Raw genomic sequence first — 25,365 nt, forward strand, 5'->3', positions numbered from 1 at the left:
ATCTGTGTAATACGTTCAGTGGTGTTCCTATGACATTACTCAGTAATATGCCAGTGGACTCATCCTGTTTGTTGCACAACTGACTAGTCTGCTTCTCATTCCAGCATAGTTCTAACCTTGCTGAAACAAGCTGTTGCCAACTTAAATTCTTCCAAAACAAAACACTGCCATTACTGTACCACAAGCCAATGTACTTTCTAAAGATTTTCTAGTGTTTCATCTATTTCCTTAAAAAATTACTGAGTGAAGGACGAATCTTTTTACCTAACCCAACAAGTTAAGTGGTTTTCCACATCATTATACAATAGATACAGGAGTGATAAGAACTATAATTGATTTACTCTCCCACCCCCCAGTGATGATGATAGTGTGGAATCAATTCTCTTGTTGCGGAACATTTCAGTTACATTTGATACTAACAATTATGCAATCATGTGGAACTGTTTTGAGTTTCATGCTGGTTTGATGGGAATTATACTTTCTGGGTTTTGGTAATAATTTATCTACTTGTGTTTCTTTTTTGCTGGCTTTGATTTGATTAGTTTTCTAATTTCTTTTAGTGTATTCCAAAGTTCTGTCTTAGATATATTATTTAACAGTTACAGGGCATGCTTTCTTAGGATAATGTGATCCAAAGACAAGATTAGCATTATCAACCACATGTATCAATGGTGTTATTTTACAATAGTGAATTCTAGGGTTCATAGGAAAAGTAAGAGAACCTGGAACCTGCTGGAGGTCACCACCTGCACAAAGCCCTTTGCATCACCTATTCAAGTGACATCCTATAAAGAAACACAGGGAAAATGAACTTCCTTTTTTCCTAACTGCCACTAGGCAGCAAAGTCAGCACGCGCACAGCATACCAACCTAATGGTCCTAATCCAACACTAGCCCGAAAATAAAATCTGTCTTTCATGTTAAGCAGTCACTTTGCTTAACAAATTTATTTCAATCTAAGATAATTTGGTGTTTATTTTACTATAACTTTTGAGGAAGTCGATTTTAGACAGCATGTACACTTACTAAAGATCACCTGCTTATACTTCAGGTTGACACCTGGAAACAAAATACTGGCAGTTGCACATCCTTAAGCAAATACATCTTATATAATTTTCACATTTTGATAAAACTGGGTTCATATATAAGTTCCATGTGTAAGTTGTTTATAAGAAAATAAATGACTCATAAATCATCTTAAAAATTAATTTAAGACTGACACAGACTTAAAGTAGTAGTATATGAGTCTTTTGTCTTCTTATAAGCAATTTATCTACAGTGGTCAATATAAGATTCATGTTACTCTGCTTTTGGACACATTTGCTTTAAATAATTAATCCTTGATAAGAGGTAAATATATCATTCTTTTCACTGAGTACCATCTATAAATAAACTGCTACTTCTTTCAGAGACACTTCAAAAATTAAACATAATTCCATTTCTACTTGAAGGAGAGGAGCATTAAAATTAGTTTAATTATCAAAATATTTCACATTTGATTCTAAAAAATATACAATTTATAAGCATTATTTTATTTCATTCTAAATCTCAGACCAATAAATCACTTTGCTTTTAACAGCACAACAATTTTTATTCCCTTTCTTAGAGTCAGACAGTAAAAACAGCTTTCTTTGTGTAGTCAAAGACAAAACAGTGACTTGTGGATTAAATTACTAGTTGTCACTAAAAACTCAAAAAACTTAAAGCTTTGATTTCACTAAAAGCAGACTAAAATTAGTTGAGGTGGTCATTTATAACAACTATTGGCATCAGTTGGTGCTAGTGGTAAAGAATCTGCCTGCCAATGCAGGAGGTGCAAGAGATGCAGGTTTGGTTCCTGGTCAGAAAGACCTCCTAGAGTAGAAAATGGCAACCCACTACAGTATTCTTGCCCGGAGAATTCCATGGACAAGGTAGCCTGGTGGGTTACAGTCTAGGAGGTCACAAAGAGTTGGACATGACTTGAGCACACACACACTGGCATAAATGAATAAACTAATCTTAATCACAAAGAATTTGTCATGACTAAGCTACGCCTTTAAAAGTGGTTGATAATAGCAATAATATGATTGAGAAGCTATTGGCTAAAATATATTACCATAATAATAAGCAAATTCAAAATGAAAAATAATGGTAAGGAAAGAACTGAGGACTATCTAGTCACTTCAATCCGAAGAACTCTCATTTCCACAGCACAATTAAAGAGTCAATTGATTCCAGTTTATCAGCAGATGACGGTATTGAATAGAAAGAGTAATTATACAATAAATGTCTCAGTATCACTCCCACAAGTAAAATTTAAGCCATGCATACAACTGTAATCAAACTGAGACCTTCTGACTTATTCATCTTTTGAAGACCCCGGGATTGCGATCAGAGTGTGGACAATGACGACATTCCAGGATGTGACAGTAGACTACAGATTAAAGGGTTAGAGGAGTACATGTGAGGCCACTTCAAGTGACACCTATAGATACTTCCCTTTAACACTGTGAATATTGGGAATGCTGGGTAATATTAAAACTTTTATTACTCTTTTTTTCATTTATTTTTATTAGTTGGAGGCTAATTACTTTACAATATTGTAGTGGGTTTTGTCATACATTGACTTGAATCAGCCATGGATTTACACGTATTCCCCATCCCGATCCCTGCTCCCACCTCCCTCTCCACCCGATCCCTCTGGGTCTTCCCAGTGCACCAGGCCCGAGCACTTGTCTCATGCATCCAACCTAGGCTGGTGATCTGTTTCACCATAGATAATATACATGTTTTGATGCTGTTCTCTTGCAACATCCCACCCTCGCCTTCTCCCACAGAGTCCAAAAGTCTGTTCTGTACATCTGTCTCTTTTTCTGTTTTGCATATAGGGTTATTATTACCATCTTTCTAAATTCCATATATATGTGTTAGTATGCTGTAATGTTCTTTATCTGTCTGGCTTACTTCACTCTGTATAAGGGGCTCCAGTTTCATCCATCTCATTAGAACTGATTCAAATGAATTCTTTTTAATGGCTGAGTAATATTCCATGGTGTATATGTACCACAGCTTCCTTATCCATTCGTCTGCTGATGGGCATCTAGGTTGCTTCCATGTCCTGGCTATTATAAACAGTGCTGCGATGAACATTGGGGTGCACATGTCTCTTTCAGATCTGGTTTCCTCAGTGTTTATGCCCAGAAGTGGGATTGCTGGGTCATATGGCAGTTCTATTTCCAGTTTTTTAAGAAATCTCCACACTGTTCTCCATGGCGGCTGTACTAGTTTGCATTCCCACCAACAGTGTAAGAGGGTTCCCTTTTCTCCACACCATCTCCAGCATTTATTGCTTGTAGACTTTTGGATAGCAAAAACACTAACATTACTGCCCTATTTTTAAAAGTCCAATATCATCCGGAATTCTTTGGTGCTATGCAAAATTATTTTTTATTACTAACAAACATTTCTGTCAACTTTATACATCTAGCATAGCCAGAATTTTATTCTGATTTTAGATCAGAGTGATTTGCTTATGCAAAATTTAAGAACAAGATACAGAGAACTGCCATCACTTCAAACTTCATAAAACATAGACACATTATCATTCCCACCCTAACTTTTTCTCATATGCTCATTCTCAAAATTAGCCAGGTTTTTTTTTTTTTTTATTATTATTATTATTTTTTTTCCAGTGGGTTTTGTCATACATTGATATGAATCAGCCATGGATTTACATGTATTCCCAATCCCGATCCCCCCTCCCACCTCCCTCTCCACCCGATTCCTCTGGGTCTTCCCAGTGCACCAGGCCGGAGCACTTGTCTCATGCATCCCACCTGGGCTGGTGATCTGTTTCACCATAGATAGTATACATGCTGTTCTTTTGAAATATCCCACCCTCACATTCTCCCACAAAGTTCAAAAGTCTGTTCTGTATTTCTGTGTCTCTTTTTCTGTTCTGCATATAGGGTTATCGTTATCACCTTTCTAAATTCCATATACATGTGTCAGTATGCTGTAATGTTCTTTATCTTTCTGGCTTACTTCACTCTGTATAATGGGCTCCAGCTTCATCCATCTCATTAGGACTGGTTCAAATGAATTCTTTTTAATGGCTGAGTAATATTCCATGGTGTATATGTACCACAGCTTCCTTATCCATTCGTCTGCTGATGGGCATCTAGGTTGCTTCCATGTCCTGGCTATTATAAACAGTGCTGCGATGAACATTGGGGTGCACGTGTCTCTTTCAGATCTGGTTTCCTCAGTGTGTATGCCCAGAAGTGGGATTGCTGGGTCATATGGCAGTTCTATTTCCAGTTTTTTAAGAAATCTCCACACTGTTTTCCATAGCAGCTGTACTAGTTTGCATTCCCACCAACAGTGTAAGAGGGTTCCCTTTTCTCCACACCCTCTCCAGCATTTATTGCTTGTAGACTTTTGGATAGCAGCCATCCTGACTGGTGTGTAATGGTACCTCATTGTGGTTTTGATTTGCATTTCTCTGATAATGAGTGATGTTGAGCATCTTTTCATGTGTTTGTTAGCCATCTGTATGTCTTCTTTGGAGAAATGTCTGTTTAGTTCTTTGGCCCATTTTTTGATTGGGTCATTTATTTTTCTGGAATTGAGCTGCAGGAGTTGCTTGTATATTTTTGAGATTAATCCTCTGTCTGTTTCTTCATTTGCTATTATTTTCTCCCAATCTGAGGGCTGTCTTTTCACCTTACTTATAGTTTCCTTTGTAGTGCAAAAGCTTTTAAGTTTCATTAGGTCCCATTTGTTTAGTTTTGCTTTTTTTCCCAATATTCTGGGAGGTGGGTCATAGAGGATCTTGCTGTGATTTATGTCGGAGAGTGTTTTGCCTATGTTCTCCTCTAGGAGTTTTATAGTTTCTGGTCTTACATTTAGATCTTTAATCCATTTTGAGTTTATTTTTGTGTATGGTGTTAGAAAGTGTTCTAGTTTCATTCTTTTACAAGTGGTTGACCTGTTTTCCCAGCACCACTTGTTAAAGAGGTTGTCTTTTTTCCATTGTATATCCTTGCCTCCTTTGTCAAAGATAAGGTGTCCATAGGTTCGTGGATTTATCTCTGGGCTTTCTATTCTGTTCCATTGATCTATATTTCTGTCTTTGTGCCAGTACCATACTGTCTTGATGACTGTGGCTTTGTAGTAGAGTCTGAAGTCAGGCAGGTTGATTCCTCCAGTTCCATTCTTCTTTCTCAAGATTACTTTGGCTATTTGAGGTTTTTTGTATTTCCATACAAATTGTGAAATTCTTTGGTCTAGTTCTGTGAAAAATACCTTTGGTAGCTTGATAGGGATTGCATTGAATCTATAGACTGCTTTGGGTAGAATAGCCATTTTGACAATATTAATTCTTCCAATCCATGAACACGGTATGTTTCTCCATCTGTTTGTGTCCTCTTTGATTTCTTTCATCAGTGTTTTATAGTTTTCTGTGTATAGGTCCTTTGTTTCTTTAGGTAGATATACTCCTAAGTATTTTATTCTTTTTGTTGCAATGGTGAATGGTATTGTTTCCTTAATTTCTCTTTCTGTTTTTTCATTGTTAGTATATAGGAATGCAAGGGATTTCTGTGTGTTAATTTTATATCCTGCAACTTTACTATATTCATTGATTAGCTCTAGTAATTTTCTGGTAGAGTCTTTAGGGTTTTCTATATAGAGGATCATGTCATCTGCAAACAGTGAGAGTTTTACTTCTTCTTTTCCTATCTGGATTCCTTTTACTTCTTTTTCTGCTCTGATTGCTGTGGCCAAAACTTCCAACACTATGTTGAATAGTAGTGGTGAGAGTGGGCACCCTTGTCTTGTTCCTGATTTCAGGGGAAATGCCTTCAATTTTTCACCATTGAGGGTGATGCTTGCAAACGGAGACCAAAAGAAAGCAGGAGTCGCAATACTCATATCAGATAAAATAGACTTTCAAATAAAGGATGTGAAATGAGACAAAGAAGGACACTACATAATGATCAAAGGATCAATCAAAGAAGAAGATATAACAATTATAAATATATATGCACCCAACATAGGAGCACCGCAATATGTACGGCAAACGCTAACGAGTATGAAAGAGGAAATTAATAGTAACACAATAATAGTGGGAGACTTTAATACCCCACTCACAACTATGGATAGATCAACTAAACAGAAAATTAACAAGGAAACACAAACCTTAAATGACACAATGGACCAGCTAGACCTAATTGATATCTATAGGACATTTCACCCCAAAACGATCAACTTCACCTTTTTCTCAAGTGCACACGGAACCTTCTCCAGAATAGATCACATCCTGGGCCATAAATCTGGTCTTGGAAAATTCAAAAAAATTGAAATCATTCCAGTCATCTTTTCTGACCACAGTGCAGTAAGATTAGATCTCGATTACAGGAAAAAAATTGTGAAAACTTCAAACATATGGAGGCTAAATAACACGCTTCTGAATAACCAACAAATCATAGAAGAAATAAAAAAAGAAATCAAAATATGTATAGAAATGAATGAAAATGAAAACACAACAACCCAAAACCTATGGGACACTGTAAAAGCAGTGCTAAGGGGAAGGTTCATAGCATTACAGGCTTACATCAAGAAACAAGAAAAAAACCAAATAAATAACCTAACTCTACACCTAAAGCAACTAGAGAAGGAAGAAATGAAGAACCCCAGGGTTAGCAGAAGGAAAGAAATCTTAAAAATCAGGGCAGAAATAAATGCAAAAGAAACTAAAGAGACCATAGCAAAAATCAACAAAGCTAAAAGCTGGTTTTTTGAAAAAATAAACAAAATTGACAAACCATTAGCAAGATTCATTAAGAAACAAAGAGAGAAAAACCAAATTAACAAAATTAGAAATGAAAATGGAGAGATCACAACAGACAACACTGAAATACAAAGGATCATAAGAGACTACTACCAGCAGCTCTATGCCAATAAAATGGACAACTTGGAAGAAATGGACAAATTCTTAGAAAAGTATAACTTTCCAAAACTGAACCAGGAAGAAATAGAAGATCTTAACAGACCCATCACAAGCAAGGAAATCGAAACTGTCATCAAAAATCTTCCAGCAAACAAAAGCCCAGGACCAGATGGCTTCACAGCTGAATTCTACCAAAAATTTAGAGAAGAGCTAACACCTATCTTACTCAAACTCTTCCAGAAAATTGCAGAAGAAGGTAAGCTTCCAAACTCATTCTATGAGGCCACCATCACCCTAATTCCAAATTAGCCAGGTTTAAAATCATCCTTGACTTCTCTAATTCCCTATTCTTCCATCTTAGCCTCAACATCCATTGGGCCTAGAACCTGAGGAAATGGGCACAGCAAGGAGGATGAGTAAATGAGACAGAAGTAACCTGAACCCATTGCTGTGAAGTGTATGTTGAGAAATTATGTTCTATCATATTGACTGAAAGATGCTAGGTTAGACAACAAGGTGGTTCATTCCAGTATTATGCTCCACTTCCTAGAAGGTGAACATAGCATACAGGCAGTGAGAAGGGAATCATTCAGAAAGAATGGAAATAAATGCTTTCAAGGAACTCAACAATGAGCCGGGAGAAATCCCAGGATGTAAAAACATCAAGGAACCATTTGGAGTGACGAGGGGTGTATTTGTTGTGTTTGTCTTTGTGTCTGAGATGGCTACCAATAACATACAATATGAATACAAACTTTATTTATTTATTTATTTTTGGCTAGATGTGAAAGTGAAAAGACTTGAGACTCTTTTCTAGCTACAGTCTTTTAGAGAAGATAAGTATTTTTAGAGGGGGTTAAAAAAAATCTAATTCAGGAAGGAAGCCAAGAAGAAAAAAACTAAAGAGGCTAGGAAATCTAAACTATCATTAAGAATTTGGTGAATTTATTTATTTATTTATTTTTGAATTTGGTGAATTTAATAAGCAGTGACAGGTTCAAAAGACATTTGCTCCTTGGAAGAAAAGCTATGACAAACCTAGACAGCATATTAAAAAGCAGAGACATCACTTTGCCAACAAAGGTCCAATAGTGAAAGCCATGATTTTTCCAGTAGTCATGTATGGATGTGAGAGTTGGACCATAAAGAAGGCTGAGGACCGAGAACTGATGCTTTTGAATTGTGGTGCTAGAGAAGACTCTTGAGAGTCTCTTGGACAGCAAGGAGATCAAACAAGTCAATCCTAAAGGAAATCAACACTGAATATTTGTTGGAACAACTGATGCTGAAGCTGAAACTCCAATGCTTTGGCAGACTGACACAAAGAGCTGACTCATTGGAAAAGACCTTGATGTTCGCAAAGACTGAAGGCAAAAGGAGAAAGGGGCAGCAGAGGATAAGATGGTTACACAGCATCACTGACTCAGTGGACATGAATCTGAGCAAACTCCAGGAGACAGTGCAGGACAGAGGAGATTGGTATGCCACAGTCCATAGGGTCACAAGGAGTTGGACACAACTTAGCAACTGAACAACAAAAATTCTCTTACCTCATCATTTAAAAACTAGATGAAATTGTAGAAGGATTCTATTAATCAGATTAGAATAGCAAATTGTATTTCTTCAGTTTTAACACTATGAGATTTATATTTTAATTTACATTTATTTTAATACATTTTCAATCTGCATATACCACTTAAGATCTTTTTGAAATTTATTTATCCTCCAATAATGCTTTAAAAATAATTAATTTGAATATACATTGTAAAACAACCCTGTGTTAAAAGGGAATAGTTGATACTTCTTTACATAAAATATGAATCATTATATTATACTTAAACTTTATAAAATAATCTTGAAAATATAGTCGTGTCTGACTCTTTGCAACCCCATGGATAGTCAATGGAATTCTCTAGGCCAGAATACTGGAGTGGGTAGCCTTTCCCTTCTCCAGGGGATCTTCCCAACCCAGGGATCAAACCCAGGTCTCCCTAATTGCAGGCAGATTCTTTACCAGCTAAGCCACAAGGGAAGCCCAAAATAAAATTTCTTTTTGATAGACACACTTTTTACTATATCAATATTCTAAAATAATGAAATTATTAAAAACATTCATAAGGAAGACAGTGAGATTATATTACTGTCATTTATGACCTCTATTAAGGGAAATAATGAGCAGTATTCTGTCTTGGGCTAACTATATTGATCTAGTTCTTGCTGAAAAACTGGTTTTAGGTAAGTAATATAACTAATGGAGATTCTGGAATCCATGTGTATAATATATGACTGAAGAAACTACAGATGCTTTGCCTTGGTATGACCAATGTCTTCATCTCTTCGAAGGGCTGTTATATGGAAAAGGTATTGATTATCCTGCAGAATTTTAGAGGATATATCTGAGAGTATGTAGTAATACCTAGGATCAGAGCTATCTGGTAAGTGTAATGAGGCACTTCAGCAGTTGGTAACCTATAATACATTAATGTGAGTATATAGACAGAAAGATACATCAATAGACAAAACAAGATAGCCAATATAAGGTAAAGGACAGGCATTGTATCAGTTGAAAAATGTAATGACTTTCATTACAATGTAATGAACAATGTAATATTTAATAACTAATGTTGAAAAAATTAGCTAGCTCTTTGCAGGAACAAAATATCAGTTTAGGGTTTCATCTCAAACCATGTGCCAAAACTAATTCCAAAAGAATTTAAGAGATATATTTTAAACTTAAATTACAAAAGCAAGAATAAAATGTATTTCAGACAGTGGAATGGAAAAATACTTTTAAGCATAGAAAACAATATAATAAATTATCAAGAAAGATTGATACATATGGCTACACAAACTTAAGCATCTTAAAATAAATGAATAGATAGGATAGTGCAGGATTAGAGAAAGAGTGAGAATTAGGAATAGAATGAGGGATGTTGACAGTGCCATAATATGCAGAGAATGTTTATGACTATTGGAAATAAGGCACTTACCCTGGCTTAGGCACTTATGAGGTCACTGCTGGCCTTGAAGAGATAAGGCCATTAAACAGATTAAAAGTTAGGATGCAAGTGTTAAATTGAGGAAAAGTGAACAAATTTAGTCTATATGTTCAAGAAATTTGGTGTTAAGTGAAAAGGGAGCAGGGAAGTCTTTTGAAAAGATTTCAGAGTTAGAGACATGAACATTTTATTCATCTGGCCCATAGGCACAAAGCCTAGAGCTCAAGAAAATATCAAGTACTTACAAATATATTTAAAACTTTGAAATTTAGACACTGACAGTAAAATTTGACAGGAAAATTAAAAACTAGAGATTATCAAATATTTAACTTATAAACTTAACTTATGCCAACTTCATTATTTATTAAATTTAATAATACTTTTTTTCATAACATACAAAAACAATTTGATAATTCTTTTCTTTGCAAGAATTCCCTAGAAAGTACAATATCTGCAGAAAGTTGATAGCAAATCATAAGTAAAATGAGTTACTTTAGACCAAGTAATTTCAAAAGAAAATCTATTTAAAAGTTTTAAATAGTTAAAAAATACTGTATCTAATGAAAAATATGGACGTATTTTGCCTTTTGATTATAAAAATATGCTTTCAAAAGTCAAAAATCAGTGTACAAAAATCAAAGCAGTGGTAACACATATCTTAGACGTATTCTTTAATTAAAGCCATAACAACATTAAATTAATAATGAAGTTGATCAAGCCTAAATGTTTTACATGCTTTACTATTTACTTACATAAGTTAATTATAATTTGCAACTTGACGTTTTAAAATATCATTAAGAAATTTTCCCAACATTTTAATGTTAGATTTGTGTTGGGCGGTCTTGAGAAACAATAGTACGTAGGGCCTATGAATATCTTAAAACAGCTTTATTGAGAGAACAATTTGGAAAACGTATTTTTGTAATCAAAAGGCAAAGAAGGGAGGGACTGAAGACATCCAAGACAGACAGGAGGATACAGAATCAAGAGTATGATGTTCTTTGAAGGCAATTCAATTGAATTTACAATATTGTGTGTGCATGCTCACATGCACATTTAATAATAATTTGAGCAGTCACATGCAGGGTATTTAACAAATATAACACTAAGATATAGGATATTAGTGTGTCAAATACACAACACACATTTAGAATGCTTTACTGTTCTAGTACTTGTGACAATGTACAAAGGTCAAAGCAGTGCAAACACATATCTTAGACTTACTCTTTAATTAAAACCATACTAACATTAAATTAGTAATGAAGTTGATCAAGCCAAAATGTTTTACATGCTTTACTATTTACTAACATGTTAATTATAATTTGCAACTTGATGTTTTAAAATATCATTAAGAAATTTTCCAGACATTTTGGAGTATATTGAGTATTTCTGTATACATGTGCTATGGATATTTATTTATAAATCTACGTATGTAGAGTGTTTTATAAAATAACCAATGCTATGTAGCTACAATAACAAGGGTACAATACACAAAGTACAAGCTGCAACCTAAAAGACCAGAAGGAATAAAATTAATTTAGAAAAGATGTTTTCAAATTTTTTAGACTTGAGACAACTTTATACTCTTAAAAACTATTGAGGACCCAAAGAGCTTTTGTTCATATGGGTTTACACCTACTGATACTTTCTGTATTCGAAATTAAACTGAGACATTTTAAAACTATTTATTGACTTATTTAAAAATCACAATAATGGCCAATTATGGGACAGTTCATAATATTAGCATAAGAAGAAAACCAGGGTTATACAATTCTAGTAATTTTCTCTTTTTATCTACTCTGCATATCCAATTAATTTTCCTAAAACACAATCTGACATTTTCAAATTTCAAACATTCAAAGACTCCTCACTGTTGACAAATAAACGTTAAAATTTTTTATTAATAAATTGGCAATCAAGGCCTTCAACAAACTCATCCTAACTTCTTTTCTACCTTTTTGTATTTCTTTGATACATTTCCTACTCCAGATAGCTCTAATTTCTATCTTCTAAAAATGAGTTATGAATCATAGACTCTATTGTCTTACATAAACTTTTATCTCTCAATTAGCATGATGTTTCCATTCTACCTATGTCCAAACTTCTATCTTCTTCAAGATGTAATTCAAGGTCTGTCTGTTCCTCAAATCCTCTGTTGACCACCTACGATATGTAATACCTCTTTCTTCTGAATAACTATTGAATTTATTTTCTATTCTGTTCTTTTTAGCAACTGGCATATACTATTACATATAATTCATTTTCATTTTCTGTAGGAGGAAATATAATTGATTTGATATATATTTTGTTAATCCAGATATTTTGATGACATCACAATTAAAGTCACCACATCAGATTTCTAAACTATTACTCAGTTCAGTTCAGTCACTCGGTCATGTCCAACTCTTTGCAACCCCAAGGACTGCAGCACGCCTGGCTTCCCTGTCCATCACCAACTCCCACATCTTGCACAAACTCATGTCCATCAAGTTGGTAATGCCATCCAACTATCTCATCATCTGTTGTCCCCTTCTCCTCCTGCCTTCAATCTTTCCCAGTATCAGGGTCTTTTCAAATGAATCAGTTCTTCACATCAGGTGGCCAAAGTATTGGAGTTTCAGTTTCAATATCAGTCCTTCCAATGAGTATTCAGGACTGATTTTCTTTAGGATGGACTGGTTGGATCTCCTTGCAGTCCAAGGGACTCTCAAGAGTCTTCTCCAATACCACAGTTCAAAAGCATCAATTCTTCACCACTCAGCTTTCTTTATAGTCCAACTCTCACATCCATACACGACTACTGGAAAAACCATAGCCTTGACTAGATGGACCTTTGTTGGCTATGTAATGTCTCTGCTTTTTAATATGCTGTCTAGGTTGGTTATAACTTTTCTTCCAAGGAGCAAGCGTCTTTTAATTTCATGGCTACAGCCACCACCTGCAGTAATTTTGGAGCCCAGAAAAACAAAGTCTGTCACTGTTTCCACTGTTTCCCCATCTATTTGCCATGAAGTGATGGGACTGGATGCCATGATCTTAGTTTTCTGAATGTTGAGCTTTAAGCCAACTTTTTCACTGTCCTCTTTGAATTTTATCAAGAGGCTCTTTAGTTTTTCTTCACTTTCTGCCATAAGGGTGGTGTCATCTGCATATCTGAGGTTATTGATATTTCTCCCAGCAATCTTGATTCCAGCTAGTGCTTCATCCAGCCCAGTGTTTCTCATGAATGTACTCTGCATATAAGTTAAATAAGCAGGGTGACAATATACAGCCTTGACATACTCCTTTCCCTATTCGGAAACAGTCTGTTGTTCCATGTCCAGTTCTAACTGTTGCTTCCTGACTTGCATACAGATTTCTCAAGAGGCAGGTCAGGTGGTCTGGTATTCCCACCTCTTTAAGAATTTTCCACAGTTTGTTGTGGTCCACACAGTCAAAGGCTTTGGTGTAGTCAATACAGCAGAAATAGATGTTTTTCTGGAACTCTCTTGCTTTTTCAATGATCCAGCAGATGTTGGCAATTTGATCTCTGGTTCATCTGCCTTTTCTAAAACCAGTTTGAAATCTCTGCACCTTCCCCTCAATTTTGCTGTGAACCTAAATCTTCTCTAAAAGATAAATTCTTAAAGAATTGTTTCAAGCAAGAAAAGTTCAAACACTTTAAAATCATAAATGCTACTAATGATAAGAATAAAGAATTAGCATGGATATTTGATAGGGAACCACCTAAAATTCTAGGAAGAGATGTTGGAGAAGTTTTTAAAAATGTAGTAGCAATTTATATCTAGGTTCCTCATTTCTCATTCTCAGTACAATACAGGCTTAAATAACAAATAGGCAAAATGGTTTAATGAATGATTAAATCACAGGGGAAAAAACCTCCAGGGAAGCCATTTTGGGCATATTTCCTAGTTTTTAAGGGAGACATCCTAATGAATAAACTGATACTTTTGTTGACAACTTTGTTGACAAAAATATTGCTAATGAGGCTAAATGGCCAATTTACTTGACATATTGTTTCATTTTTTATGTTCTATTGTGTGAGCTGATCTTTTTTATTTTTTTTTTTAACTCTGTCATTATATTACCACAGTCATTATGGTAACAACTCAATGCACCCATGTAATATGCCTTACATATTTGAGAACACATTTATTATGTTATATATAAACATGAACTTCTTGTAAACATAAATCCAGATTTTACAGTATGAATGTATTATCATGACTGAAGCTGAAGGGAAAGTGTCTACATATTGTAATTAACATTACCTCTATCATTCTATAGTTATATTTTATAGATAGTTGGTCTATAAAAGAAAAGCCAGCAAATATGACAGATTTCATTCCCTAATTAAATCTGGCCATGAAAGATACTCTAAGCTTATGCATCAGTACTCTCCTTTCTATCTAAGAGAAAGTATAATATTGAATAAGAGGGAAATAGCAGGAATAAAGGGACTTGAAGGAGAGGTAAACACTGACTTCTTCACAACATTTTTTACAGTGGTAAGATCTTCAGAAAGCAACTATTTCATATGTCCTTAAATAGATATATTTACCCCATTTTGAAGGTATTACAAATATGCTGAATCAATTCTTCATTGTACTGATATAAATTTAAACTAACTGGATTTTGCCACATAAATTATTTCCCTTTGAGCTTCCTGAACTGAACAAGGAGAAGAGCTAGCTGCTAGAGAATGTGCTCCAAGAGGGCAGGGTTTGTCTCTGAATTGAGCTGAGGAAAGAACTGGCTCTCACTGAAGGTTTGTTGAATACTGCATGAACACATCAGCATAACATCCTTCTTAGCTTTCGAAGCAATTGTTAACATTTCCCTGAGCCTCTCCTTCAGAGCTTTGTTTTCCAAAAATTTTCTTCTGTTTTAATTAAGGTGCATCTACATATGTGTTTAGGGCTTCCCTGCTGGTTCAGCAGTAAAGAATCTCCCTGCAATGCAGGAGCCACAGGAGACATGGGTTTGAACCCTGGGTCAGGAAGATCCCCTGCAGGAGACAATGACTACTCACTCTAGTATTCTTGCCTGGGAAATCCCGTGGACAGGAGCCTGGCAGGCTACAGTCCATAGGGTTGCAAAGAATCGGACAAGACTGAAGCGACTTAGTATGCCCACATGCACATGTGTTTACATACGTGTGTTTCGCTGTTTATACTAGATTTTTAACTTTTGGAGTTCAGAAACCAGTGCTGTTTTTCTTAGTTTGTATCCTAAAATTATCATACAGTTCCATGCATTCTGACAATGTTCCATAAACACTTAAAAAGATAAATATCCATTCCTCTGCATTTTCTTCAAAGACCTCAATTTCTAGATAAGCAGCTGTAGAACTCTGAATTGGATGAGCTCTGACTAGTGCTAAGCATAGTATAGTGGGAAATGGTTTCTATATGTGGCATATATGGGAAATAGATGACACATATTAACTAGGCTACATTAATCCCGATGAAGCAGGTAACAATTCTATCACTGGAGAATAGGGAAACTAAAGCCTGGAGAATAATTAAGAGGATGAAGTGAAGGCATGAGATAAAAATTAGAATTTCCTATAATTAAGTGAATATTTTAGAAAACAGTTTCTGGGGACTTGATTTATGCATATAATATTCACTTGGGATTTTCTTTTCATTGTCTTAAGCACAGGAAAAAGAATGTCTCAAGTTCAAAGTATAATTAACAGTAGTTACATGAAATGGTTTACAATACTTTAAATTTCTACATGGTTTTAAAGTTGATTTTTTTTTTTTACTGTATTTTGATAAGAGTCATTAAAAAGCATTATTTAGGGAAAGGATATATAATGAAATAAAACAGTAGGGTAACAGTCCTGTAGTAACTACAAGTTTTGTAAAAACAATTTCAACAATGGTTAGAAATAATTAAAACTGTATAAGGCCATATGAGCAGGATTCATATAACAACTGTGTTTTTATTATCAAAAATCTATCAGTTTAAATAGTTAATCTTTTTTAAAGGTAGTAGGTTCTGCTTATAATCATTTTCAATGGCTTTAACTGGAATTATATTCAATTTCAGTATATTCAAGATATATTATGTCAGCAATAATCATTACTATAAAGTTTAAGTACAAAAGTAAAGATGTTACTAATTCCATACTTTCACGCTATTATATAGTGATTAAAAGCCAGACCACTCGGGTTCAAATTCCACTTCTGCCACTTACCAGCTGAGAGAATCTGGGCAAATTACTTAACTTCTTTGTGCCTGAGCTTCTTGATCTTTAAACTGGGGATAATATGAGTACTTGCCTTATAGTCTTGGTGATAAGTAAATATATTAATATATAAGAGTGCTTAAACAATCCTTTGCATGTGGTATGAACTCAATAAACACTAGGTATTATTGTTAGTATGATTATAGCAATGCAAAGAAATAGAGAAAACAATAGAGTGGGAAAGACTAGAGATCTCAAGAAAATTAGAGATACCAAGGGAACATTTCATGCAAAGATGGGCTCAGTAAAGGACAGAAACAGTATGGACCTAACAGAAGCAGAAGAGATTAAGAAGAGGTGGCAAGAATACACAGAAGAACTATACAAAAAAGGTCTTAATGACTCAGATAACCATGATGGTGTAGTCACTCACCTAGAGCCAGATCCTGGAGTGTGAAGTCAAGAGGGCCTTAAGAAGCATTACTACAAACAAAACTAGTGGAGGTGATGGAATTCCAGTTGAGCTATTTCAAATCCTAAAAGATGATGCAGTTAAAGCACTGCACTCAACATGTCAGCAAATTTGGAAAACTCAGCAGTGGCCGCAGGACTTGCAAAGGTCAGTTTGCATTCCAATCACAAAGAAGGGCAATCCCCAAAAATGTTCAAACTATTGTACAATTGTGCTCATTTCACATGGTAGCAAAGTAATGCTCAAAATTCTCCAAGAACTTCCAGATGTACAAACTGGGTTTAGAAAAGGCAGAGGAACCAGAGATCTAATTGCCAAATTCCATTGGATCATAGACAAAGCAAGGGAATTCCAGAAAAACATCTACTTCTGTCTCATTGACTACATTAAAGCTTTTGACTGTGTGGTTCACAACAAACTGTGGGAAATATTCAAAGAGATAGGAATACCAGACCACCTTACCTGTCTCCTGAGAAACCTGTAGGCAGGTCAAGAAGCAACAGTTAGAACATTACATGGAACAACTGACTGGTTCAAAATTTGGAAAGGAATATGTTTAGGCTATATATCGTCACCTTGCTTATTTAACTTATATGCAGAGTACATCACATGAAATGCCAGGCTAGATGACTCACAAACTGGAATTAGTATTGCCAGGAGTAATACCAACAACCTCAGATATGCAGATGACACCACCCTAATGACAGAAAGTGAAAAGGAACTAAAGAGCCTCTTGATGAAGGTGAAAGAGGAGAGTGAAAAAGCTGGCTGAAACTCAACATTCAAAAAACCAAGATCATGACATCTGGTCCCAACATTTCAAGCAAATAGATGGGGAAAAAATGGAAACAGTGGCAGATTTTTTTATCTGGGGCTCCAAAATTACTGCAGACAGTGACTGTACCAATGAAATTAAAAGACACTTGTTCCTTGGAAGAAAAGTTAAGACAAACAGTGTATTGAAAGGCAGACATCACTTTCTGACAAAGTGATGTCAGTATATATATATATATATATTTTTTTTTTTTTTTTAACATATAGTCAAAGTTATGGTTTTTCCAGTAGTCATGTATGTAAGTGGCCATAATGAAACATAAGTGACAAAGAATTGATGCTTTTGAATTATGGTGCTAGAGAAGACTCTTGAGAGTTCCTTGGACTCTCAAGGAGATCAAACCAGTCAATCCTAAAGGAAATCAACCCAGATATTCATTGGAAGGACTGATGCTGAAGCTGGAGCTCCAATACTTTGGCCACCTGACGCAAAGAGTAGACGCATTGGGAAAGAGCGTGATGCTGGGAAAGAGGAGGCAGGAGGAGAAGGGAGTGACAGAGGATGAGATGGTTGGATGGCATCACTGAATCAGTGAACATGAATTTAAGCAAACTCTGGGAGACAGTGAAGGATAGGAAAGTCTGGGATACTGCAGTCCATGGCGTTGCCAAGAGTCAAATGCAACTTAACAACTGAACAATGATTTTAGTAAATTGGAAATGTAATTCTAGAGAAGAAAAAGTTTCAAATACTTTTTTGAAACCAAGTATCTTTTTCTACAAAATAAAAAAATTGATAGTTTTCACTTCCCACATTTAATAAGGATTAAGTGTTTGTATTTACATGTTCTAAGTGGTTGGGGGGTGTCAGGCTGAGTAAATAATCACATTAATAATCTTAACTCCCAATTGAAACAAATAAGAACAAATGGTCATTCTTGGATAATCCGCAAAACTAAGTGAATTACTGACATATCTTTCTGTGATTCCTTGCAGACATCATGGAAATCAGGACAGTGGCCGTTGGAATTGTAGCAATCAAAGGAGTGGAAAGTGAATATTATCTTGCAATGAACAAGGAAGGAAAGCTCTATGCAAAGGTATTGGTAGATAATAGCTTAGACTTAATTTCTCAAACTTATTTTTGACAAAAGTATCTCCCCTTTCTGAAAAGTAAAAATGAAATTAATTCCTCTCAAACTATGTAATTCAATGATTTCATTAAAATATTTTCTATTTAGGAATTAAGGAAAAATGTTTTCTGTGTCACCTTGGACAATTTGTTTAAACTCTCTGGCCTTCATTTCATCATCTGTAAAATAAGTTGGATTAACTGACCCTTAAGGATCCTTCTGGGCTTCCCCAATGGCTCAGTGGTAGAGAATCCACCTGCAATGCGGGAGATGTGGGTTTGATCCCTGGGTTGGGAAGATCCCCTGGAGGAGGAAGTGGCAATCCACTCCAGTATTCATGAATGGAGAATCTCATGGACAGAGGAGCCCGGCGAGCCACAGTCCAAAGTGCTGCAAAGACTGAGCATGAATGCATGCAAGGATCCTTCTAGCTCTAAAATTTCATTTGCACTTTAGATACTTAAAATATAAAATTTCCATCTATCAGCTCTTTTTGTTAAAGTTCATGCAGTTTGCACTTTGCATATATGAAAATTCTTGGTGAAAAAAATCCAGACTTTTGTTTATCAGCATCAGTCTCACAATGATGGACTTTTGACTTGTAAGCATTCCCATTGTTCCCACTTTATTACAATACAAAATATGTAACAGTGTATCCCGCTATAATACAGTATAATTGGCTTTTCTTTTGTATTCCTGGCATAGACTACATAAAAATATAAGTTAAACTGAATGAATGACAAGTTGAATGGATGAGCAAATTAACTTTTTAATTTTCCACCACAATCACAGGTAGTATAATAGTAAATGAATAAAAGTTGTAAAATATGACTTCATCTGAGAGAAGCAGTATGTGTGTGTGCTCAGTCAGAGGATCTGCTAATTATATAAAAATCTCAAGGTTAGGAAAAGAGTGACTTGGGCATAGTAATATGAGAGCTGCTAATTAGAGGAAAATAGCTCTTAAGAGTAGTAGCAACTGATTGCCAAAAAGCAACATGTTTGGAACTATGCTGCATAAGTAAATGTATAGCATTTTAGCTTTGTAAAAAAATTGATCTTTTTTCAAATATGCTATCCAACAAACTGCATTATTCTTGATCAAAAAAGTTGTGTAGGTTTTAATTTTACTAAATATTATGCTTATTCTTTGAGTCCTTCTAAAAATCATTTGGATAATGTTGTTTGTTGTTATTCATTGCAGAAAGAATGCAACGAAGACTGCAACTTCAAAGAATTAATTCTGGAAAACCATTACAACACATATGCATCAGCTAAATGGACACACAGTGGAGGAGAAATGTTTGTTGCCTTAAATCAAAAGGGGGTTCCAGTTAGAGGGAAAAAAACGAAGAAAGAACAAAAAACAGCCCATTTTCTTCCTATGGCAATAACCTAATCATATATGGCATATAAGAAACCAGTTCCAGCAGGGAGATTTCTTTAAGTGGACTGTTTTCTTTTTTTATCTTTTCTTTTCTCTTTTTTAAACTAACCAAGAAAGGCTGGAAAACTACTGAAAAACTGATCAAGCTGGACTTGCGCATTTATGTTTATTTTAAGAGACTGCATTAAAGGAAGATTTGAAAAAAATATACACAAAAATCAGATTTAGTAACTAAAAGTTGTAAAAAGTTGTAAAACTGGTTGTACAATCATGATGTTAGTAATAGTAATGTTTTTTCTTAAGTTAATTTACCCTTAAGAGTATGTTAGATTTGATTATCTGATAATGATTATTTAAATATTCCTATTTGCTTATAAAATGGCTGCTATAATAATAATAATGCAGATGATGTTATACAAGATGTGTCAGACCTAAAGGCTGCTGGAATGATTTGTCAGATAATCAAGCCAACACTAACTATGGAAGATGAGCAGTATTTGAATACGTTCTAGTGAAAAATTATGAACCACTCTAATTAGAAAAGAAACAAGTATTCTCAAAAATTCCATTATGGAAATGAGTCAAAGAGGTAGTTTTATAAAAGTATAGAATTAGAACATGCTTGTACCTACCGATTAACAGGAACAAAATTTGTAATGCTGCTCCAACTGAAAGGGTATTGCTTACAGGATGTTTTAAGAAATCTTGTATATAAAATAGCAACAATGATGATAATACTGTATTTCATCTCACTCACCACAAAATAACATTTTATAATCCCTAAAAGTAAAATTCAAAAATCTTTTATGTGTTTTTGAAGTAACATAATCTATCTTTTGTATAATTCATATTCGGGAATATGGCTTTTAATAATGTTCTTCCCGCAAATAATTGTGCTTTTCTCCTCTGGTTACAGCATTAAACTCTATTTTAAGTTGTATTTGAACTTTACTGTTTTGTTATTTAAGTTTATGTTATTTATAAAAAAAAAAACAACCTTAATAAGCTGTATCTGTTTCATATGCTTTTAATTCTAAAGCAATAACAAAACTGTCTGGCTCCACTGCAAGTCCCCCTCCCCCTTGTGACCAACATCAAGTCTAGTACACAGCAGTGAGGCCAGTAAGTCCTGGATGGCAGACAAAAATGACAGCCTGCAGCATTTCTTACAATAGTCGTCTCACAGGGAACGATACAAAAATGTGAAATATGTTTTGTGACATATTCTCATCAACTAAGTTGGATCTTATAAGTAAAATCACGCAGATAAAAGGACTTACAGGATTTAAAAGTTAAGCTTTGTTTGAGTTCATGAGAAGAAAAGTAAAATACTTTTAAAATACGCATACTTAAGTTAGTAGTTTTTCTAATCTCTAGAAATCTCTGCCAGTTAAAATATGCCAGCATTGAAAGTTGCTTTCCTATTGAATGGGGAAGACACAATGTCTGAAGTGGAGTCTATAGTTAGGGATTTGAGACTCTGAATAGTAATCAAGGCTTGAGGTCAGGCTACATATGATGGACTTATTGGAATGATAAACTTCTACTTCATAATACTTCCATTAGAAGACCTTCATAGTTCTTTATTGTTCAATAGAAGGCCAACATTTATCTAAGTTAAACTGGTGATATGCTAACAATGGTGGTTTTGATTTCAAACTATTTGTCATTTAAGTCCCTTTATTTCATACAAATATCTCATAAAACATTTATAGGTAAGAGTTATATGTAAAGGCTAGGTCAACAGAAATAACAGATTCATTTGATTTTCTTGTGGCTCACTTACATGATGAGGCTATAGGAAGCTATGAGGGATTGCCTGTCCTCAGGTATTCTCTGGGGAAATGCCATGCCTGACAGTCTTTATTATTTGACTCCAGGGCCTTGCTAACCTAGGTTCCTAGATCAGGCTTCTGTGCCCAGTGTCTTGGGAACATATCAAGAGAAGAAAAGAATCGATGTTTCTCATTATTTGTTTTCCTTACTGCCTAGCAGAGTGTTTCTACCCATAATCAATTTTTTTATATTAATTCACTCAATATTTAATATCAAAGCAAATTCATAATGAAACTATTTTTAATTAATTTTAAAAAGTTAGCAAAAACCACTACAATATTGTAATTGCCTCCAACAAATTAAAAAAATGGAAAAAAAAAAGTTAGGGTGAAACATGGTTATATGGAAATTTAAACAGAAATAGTGTGTATGTATATAATCTATGAGCTATATTAGGATCAAATACTCTGACTAGAGTTATGCTCATGAATAAATTTATAAAGCAAGACTGAATTAATCAATATTTAGCAGTAAATCTGATCCAGTAGTGTTTCTAGAAACACTTAACAATTCTTTATCCTTCCCCCTTTATTTATACTTAATGTGCAAGTTTTAGAAAATAAAATCTGTACTAATTACATACACTTAGAATTCAAGAGTCTTATAAGTACAAGGAATCTTCGTCCTTACTATTCATTTGTAGACAAGGGAATTGAGATCGTATTTTAATAGATCCCAAATAACACAGCAGGTTAGGTTCAGAGCTGCAACAAGAGTTGAGCTCACTCAGCATGTGCTTCTTGCTCTTAGATGATTACAATTATTAGTTAATAACCTTTTTAAAAAAGTATTCCTATAGAAATATAACCTTTACATTTGCATGCAAATGTGCCATGTTTTGGCAATTCATTTGACATATAATAATCAGTCTATACTGTGATGATTTGAATCGAAAGGAGGAAAAAAATGAAATTTCCAATTCTGATTCCTATTCAACTCTTACATGCACCTCTTTATTTACATATGGAGATCATTGTGCAAATTAGCCAGATAAACAAAGTAATCTTTTCTAAATGTTCTTTGAAAGAGAAAACTGGTTAAATACATTGGTTTCCAAGAATTAGGAAGGAAAAAATTAAATAGTTAACAGAAGAATAAAAAATATATTTTCAATGCAATTAGTGAACTAAAATATTTTTACATAAAAACGCTATAATATAAATTATCAGGCTTTGAGCTGGCAAAAATTCAACTTAATGAGAGAAAAGAAAGGATGCTGGATATAAATTCTTGGTTTCCGTCTCCTAGTGTTTGCCCTTCTGGTTCCTAAAGAACATAGAAGGACTATGGAGCTGGCTGTGTGTTCGTCAGCTGCTTTAGTCGTGTCCAACTCTTTGCGATCCTGTGGACTTAAGCCTACCAGTTTCTTCTGTCCATGGGACTCTCCAGGCAAGAATACTGGAGTGGGTTGCCATGCCCTCATCCAGGGGATCTTTCCAACCCAGGGATCAAACCTGTATCTTGTGCATTTCCTGCATTGCAGGCAGATTCTTTAACTACTGAGCCACCTGAGAAGCCTGGAACTGGCTGTACTAAAGGCAATTCTCTAACCACAAATATCCTAAATCAATGCCTCTCAAATTTCCTACTAAAATACCAATAATAGTAGAGGTAGAGAATGAGTCTAAGGAATAATGAAAAGGTATCCCACCAAAGATACAAAATTTCTTGAAAATTTTTCTTAAAACTCATGTGATTCTTACATTTTATTCCATAATACACTTATGTCTGCTTTAATATAAAATTCACACCAGTGGGAAAAAGTGATATGTCAGAAAGATGTATAAGTTTTATCATGTGGCTTCATTTACACTACAATCCTACTGCCATATACCTAGGCATGAATAAGACACAAGAGATCCTGTACTTCTCACAGTTCAACTTTACACACAGATGACACTTGGTTAAAGAAAACCAAAACTTTATATATTATAAAACTTTGCTATGAACCACAGCAACATTAAAAATATTTAAGGACCAGTATGAGTGGTTGATGCCATCAAGGTTTTGCATTCATTATGTCAGCAAATCTGGAAGACCCAACAGTGGCCACAGGACTGGAGAAGGTCAATCCTCATCCCAATTCCCAAGAAAAAAAGTGAAAAAATGAAGTTGCTCAGTTGTGTCTGACTCTTTGCCACCCCATGGACTATAGACTACCAGAGTCCTCCGTCCATGGGATTTTCCAGGCAAGAATACTGGAGTGGGTTGCCATTTCCTCCTTCAATTCCCAAGAAGGGTAGTACCAAAGAAGATGCTACCCATCACACAACTGCACCCATCTCACATGCTAGTAAGGTCATGCTTAAAATCTTGCATGCTAGGTTTCAGCATTATGTGAACCAAGAACTTCCAGATGTCCAAGCTGGGTTTAGAAAAGGAAGAGGAACTAGAGGTCAAATTGCCAACATTTGCTGGAGTATAGAGAAAGCAAGAGAATTCCAGAAAAACGTCTATCTCTGTTTCACTGACTATGCTAAAGCCTTTGACTGTGTTGAAAAGTTGTGGAAAGTTCTTAGAGAGATGGGAATACCAGACCATCTTATCTGTCTCCTGAGAAACCTGTATGTGGGTCAAGAAGCAACAGTTAGAACCATGTATGGAACAACTGACTTGTTCAAGATTGAGAAAGGAGTATGACAGCGCTGTCTGCTGTCACACTGTTTGTTTAACCTATAGGCTGAGCACATCAACAATCTCAGATATGCAGATGATACCACACTAATGGCAGAAGGGAAAGAACTAATAAGCCTCTTTTTTTTCTTTCTTAATTAAATGTATTTATTTTAATTGGAGTCTAATTACTATACAATATTGTAGTGGGTTTTGCCATACATTGACATTAATCAGCCACGGGTGTACATGTGTTCCCCATCCTGAACCCCCCTCCCACCTCCCTTCCCACCCCATCCTTCTGGGTCGTCCCAGTGCACCAGCCCTGAGAACCCTGTCCTGATGAGCCTCTTCATGAGGGTGAAGGAGTAGAGTGAAAGAGTCAACTTAAGACTAAATATTAAAAAAAAAACTAAGATCATGGCATCTGGCCCCATTACTGAGCATCAAATAAATGGGAAAAGGTGGAAGTAGTGACAGATTTCCTCTTCTTCAGCTACAAAAATCACTGCAGATGGTGACTGCAGTCATGCAATTAGAAGATGATTGCTTCTTAGCAGGAAAGCTATGACAAACAGACAGTGTGTTGAAAAGCAGAGGTGTTACTCTGTCAACAAAGGTCCATATAGTCAAGGCTATGGTTTTCTCGGTGGTCATATACAGTTTGTGACAGCTGGAGTGTAAAGAAGGCAGAATGCCAAAGAATTGATGCCTTTGAACTGTGGTGCTGGAGAAGACTCCTGAAAGTCCCTTGAAGAGCAAGGAGATCAAACCAGTCAATCTTAAGGAAGACAAACCCTGAATATTCACTGGAAGGGCTGATGCTGAAGCTGAAGCTCCAGTATTTCAGTTATCTGATTCAAACAGATGAATCACTGGAAAAGTCCCTGGGAAAGATTGAGGGCAGAGGAGAAGAGGGCATCAGAGGATGAGATGGCTGGACAGCATCACCAATGCAATGAACATGAACTTGGGCAAACCCTGGGAGATGGTGAGGGACAGGGACTCCTGGCGTGCTGCA

General features: G+C 35.3%; 2 protein-coding genes across 8 annotated transcripts in view; one reads left to right on the forward strand and one right to left on the reverse strand.

Moving 5' to 3' along the window:
• Positions 1-20,841, forward strand: part of FGF7 (fibroblast growth factor 7) — a 66,272-nt gene extending 45,431 nt beyond the window's left edge. The window contains exons 3-4 of the mRNA XM_061157103.1: positions 18,372-18,475; positions 19,713-20,841. Coding sequence (XP_061013086.1) covers positions 18,372-18,475; positions 19,713-19,907 — 299 coding nt within the window. The 3' untranslated portion in view covers positions 19,908-20,841. The remainder of the gene's footprint in view (positions 1-18,371; positions 18,476-19,712) is intronic.
• Positions 1-25,365, reverse strand: part of FAM227B (family with sequence similarity 227 member B) — a 220,387-nt gene that overhangs the window by 119,845 nt on the left and 75,177 nt on the right. The window lies entirely within an intron of this gene.

This window comes from Dama dama, chromosome 12 (genome assembly GCF_033118175.1).
Source record: "Dama dama isolate Ldn47 chromosome 12, ASM3311817v1, whole genome shotgun sequence".
Lineage (NCBI taxonomy): Eukaryota > Metazoa > Chordata > Mammalia > Artiodactyla > Cervidae > Dama > Dama dama.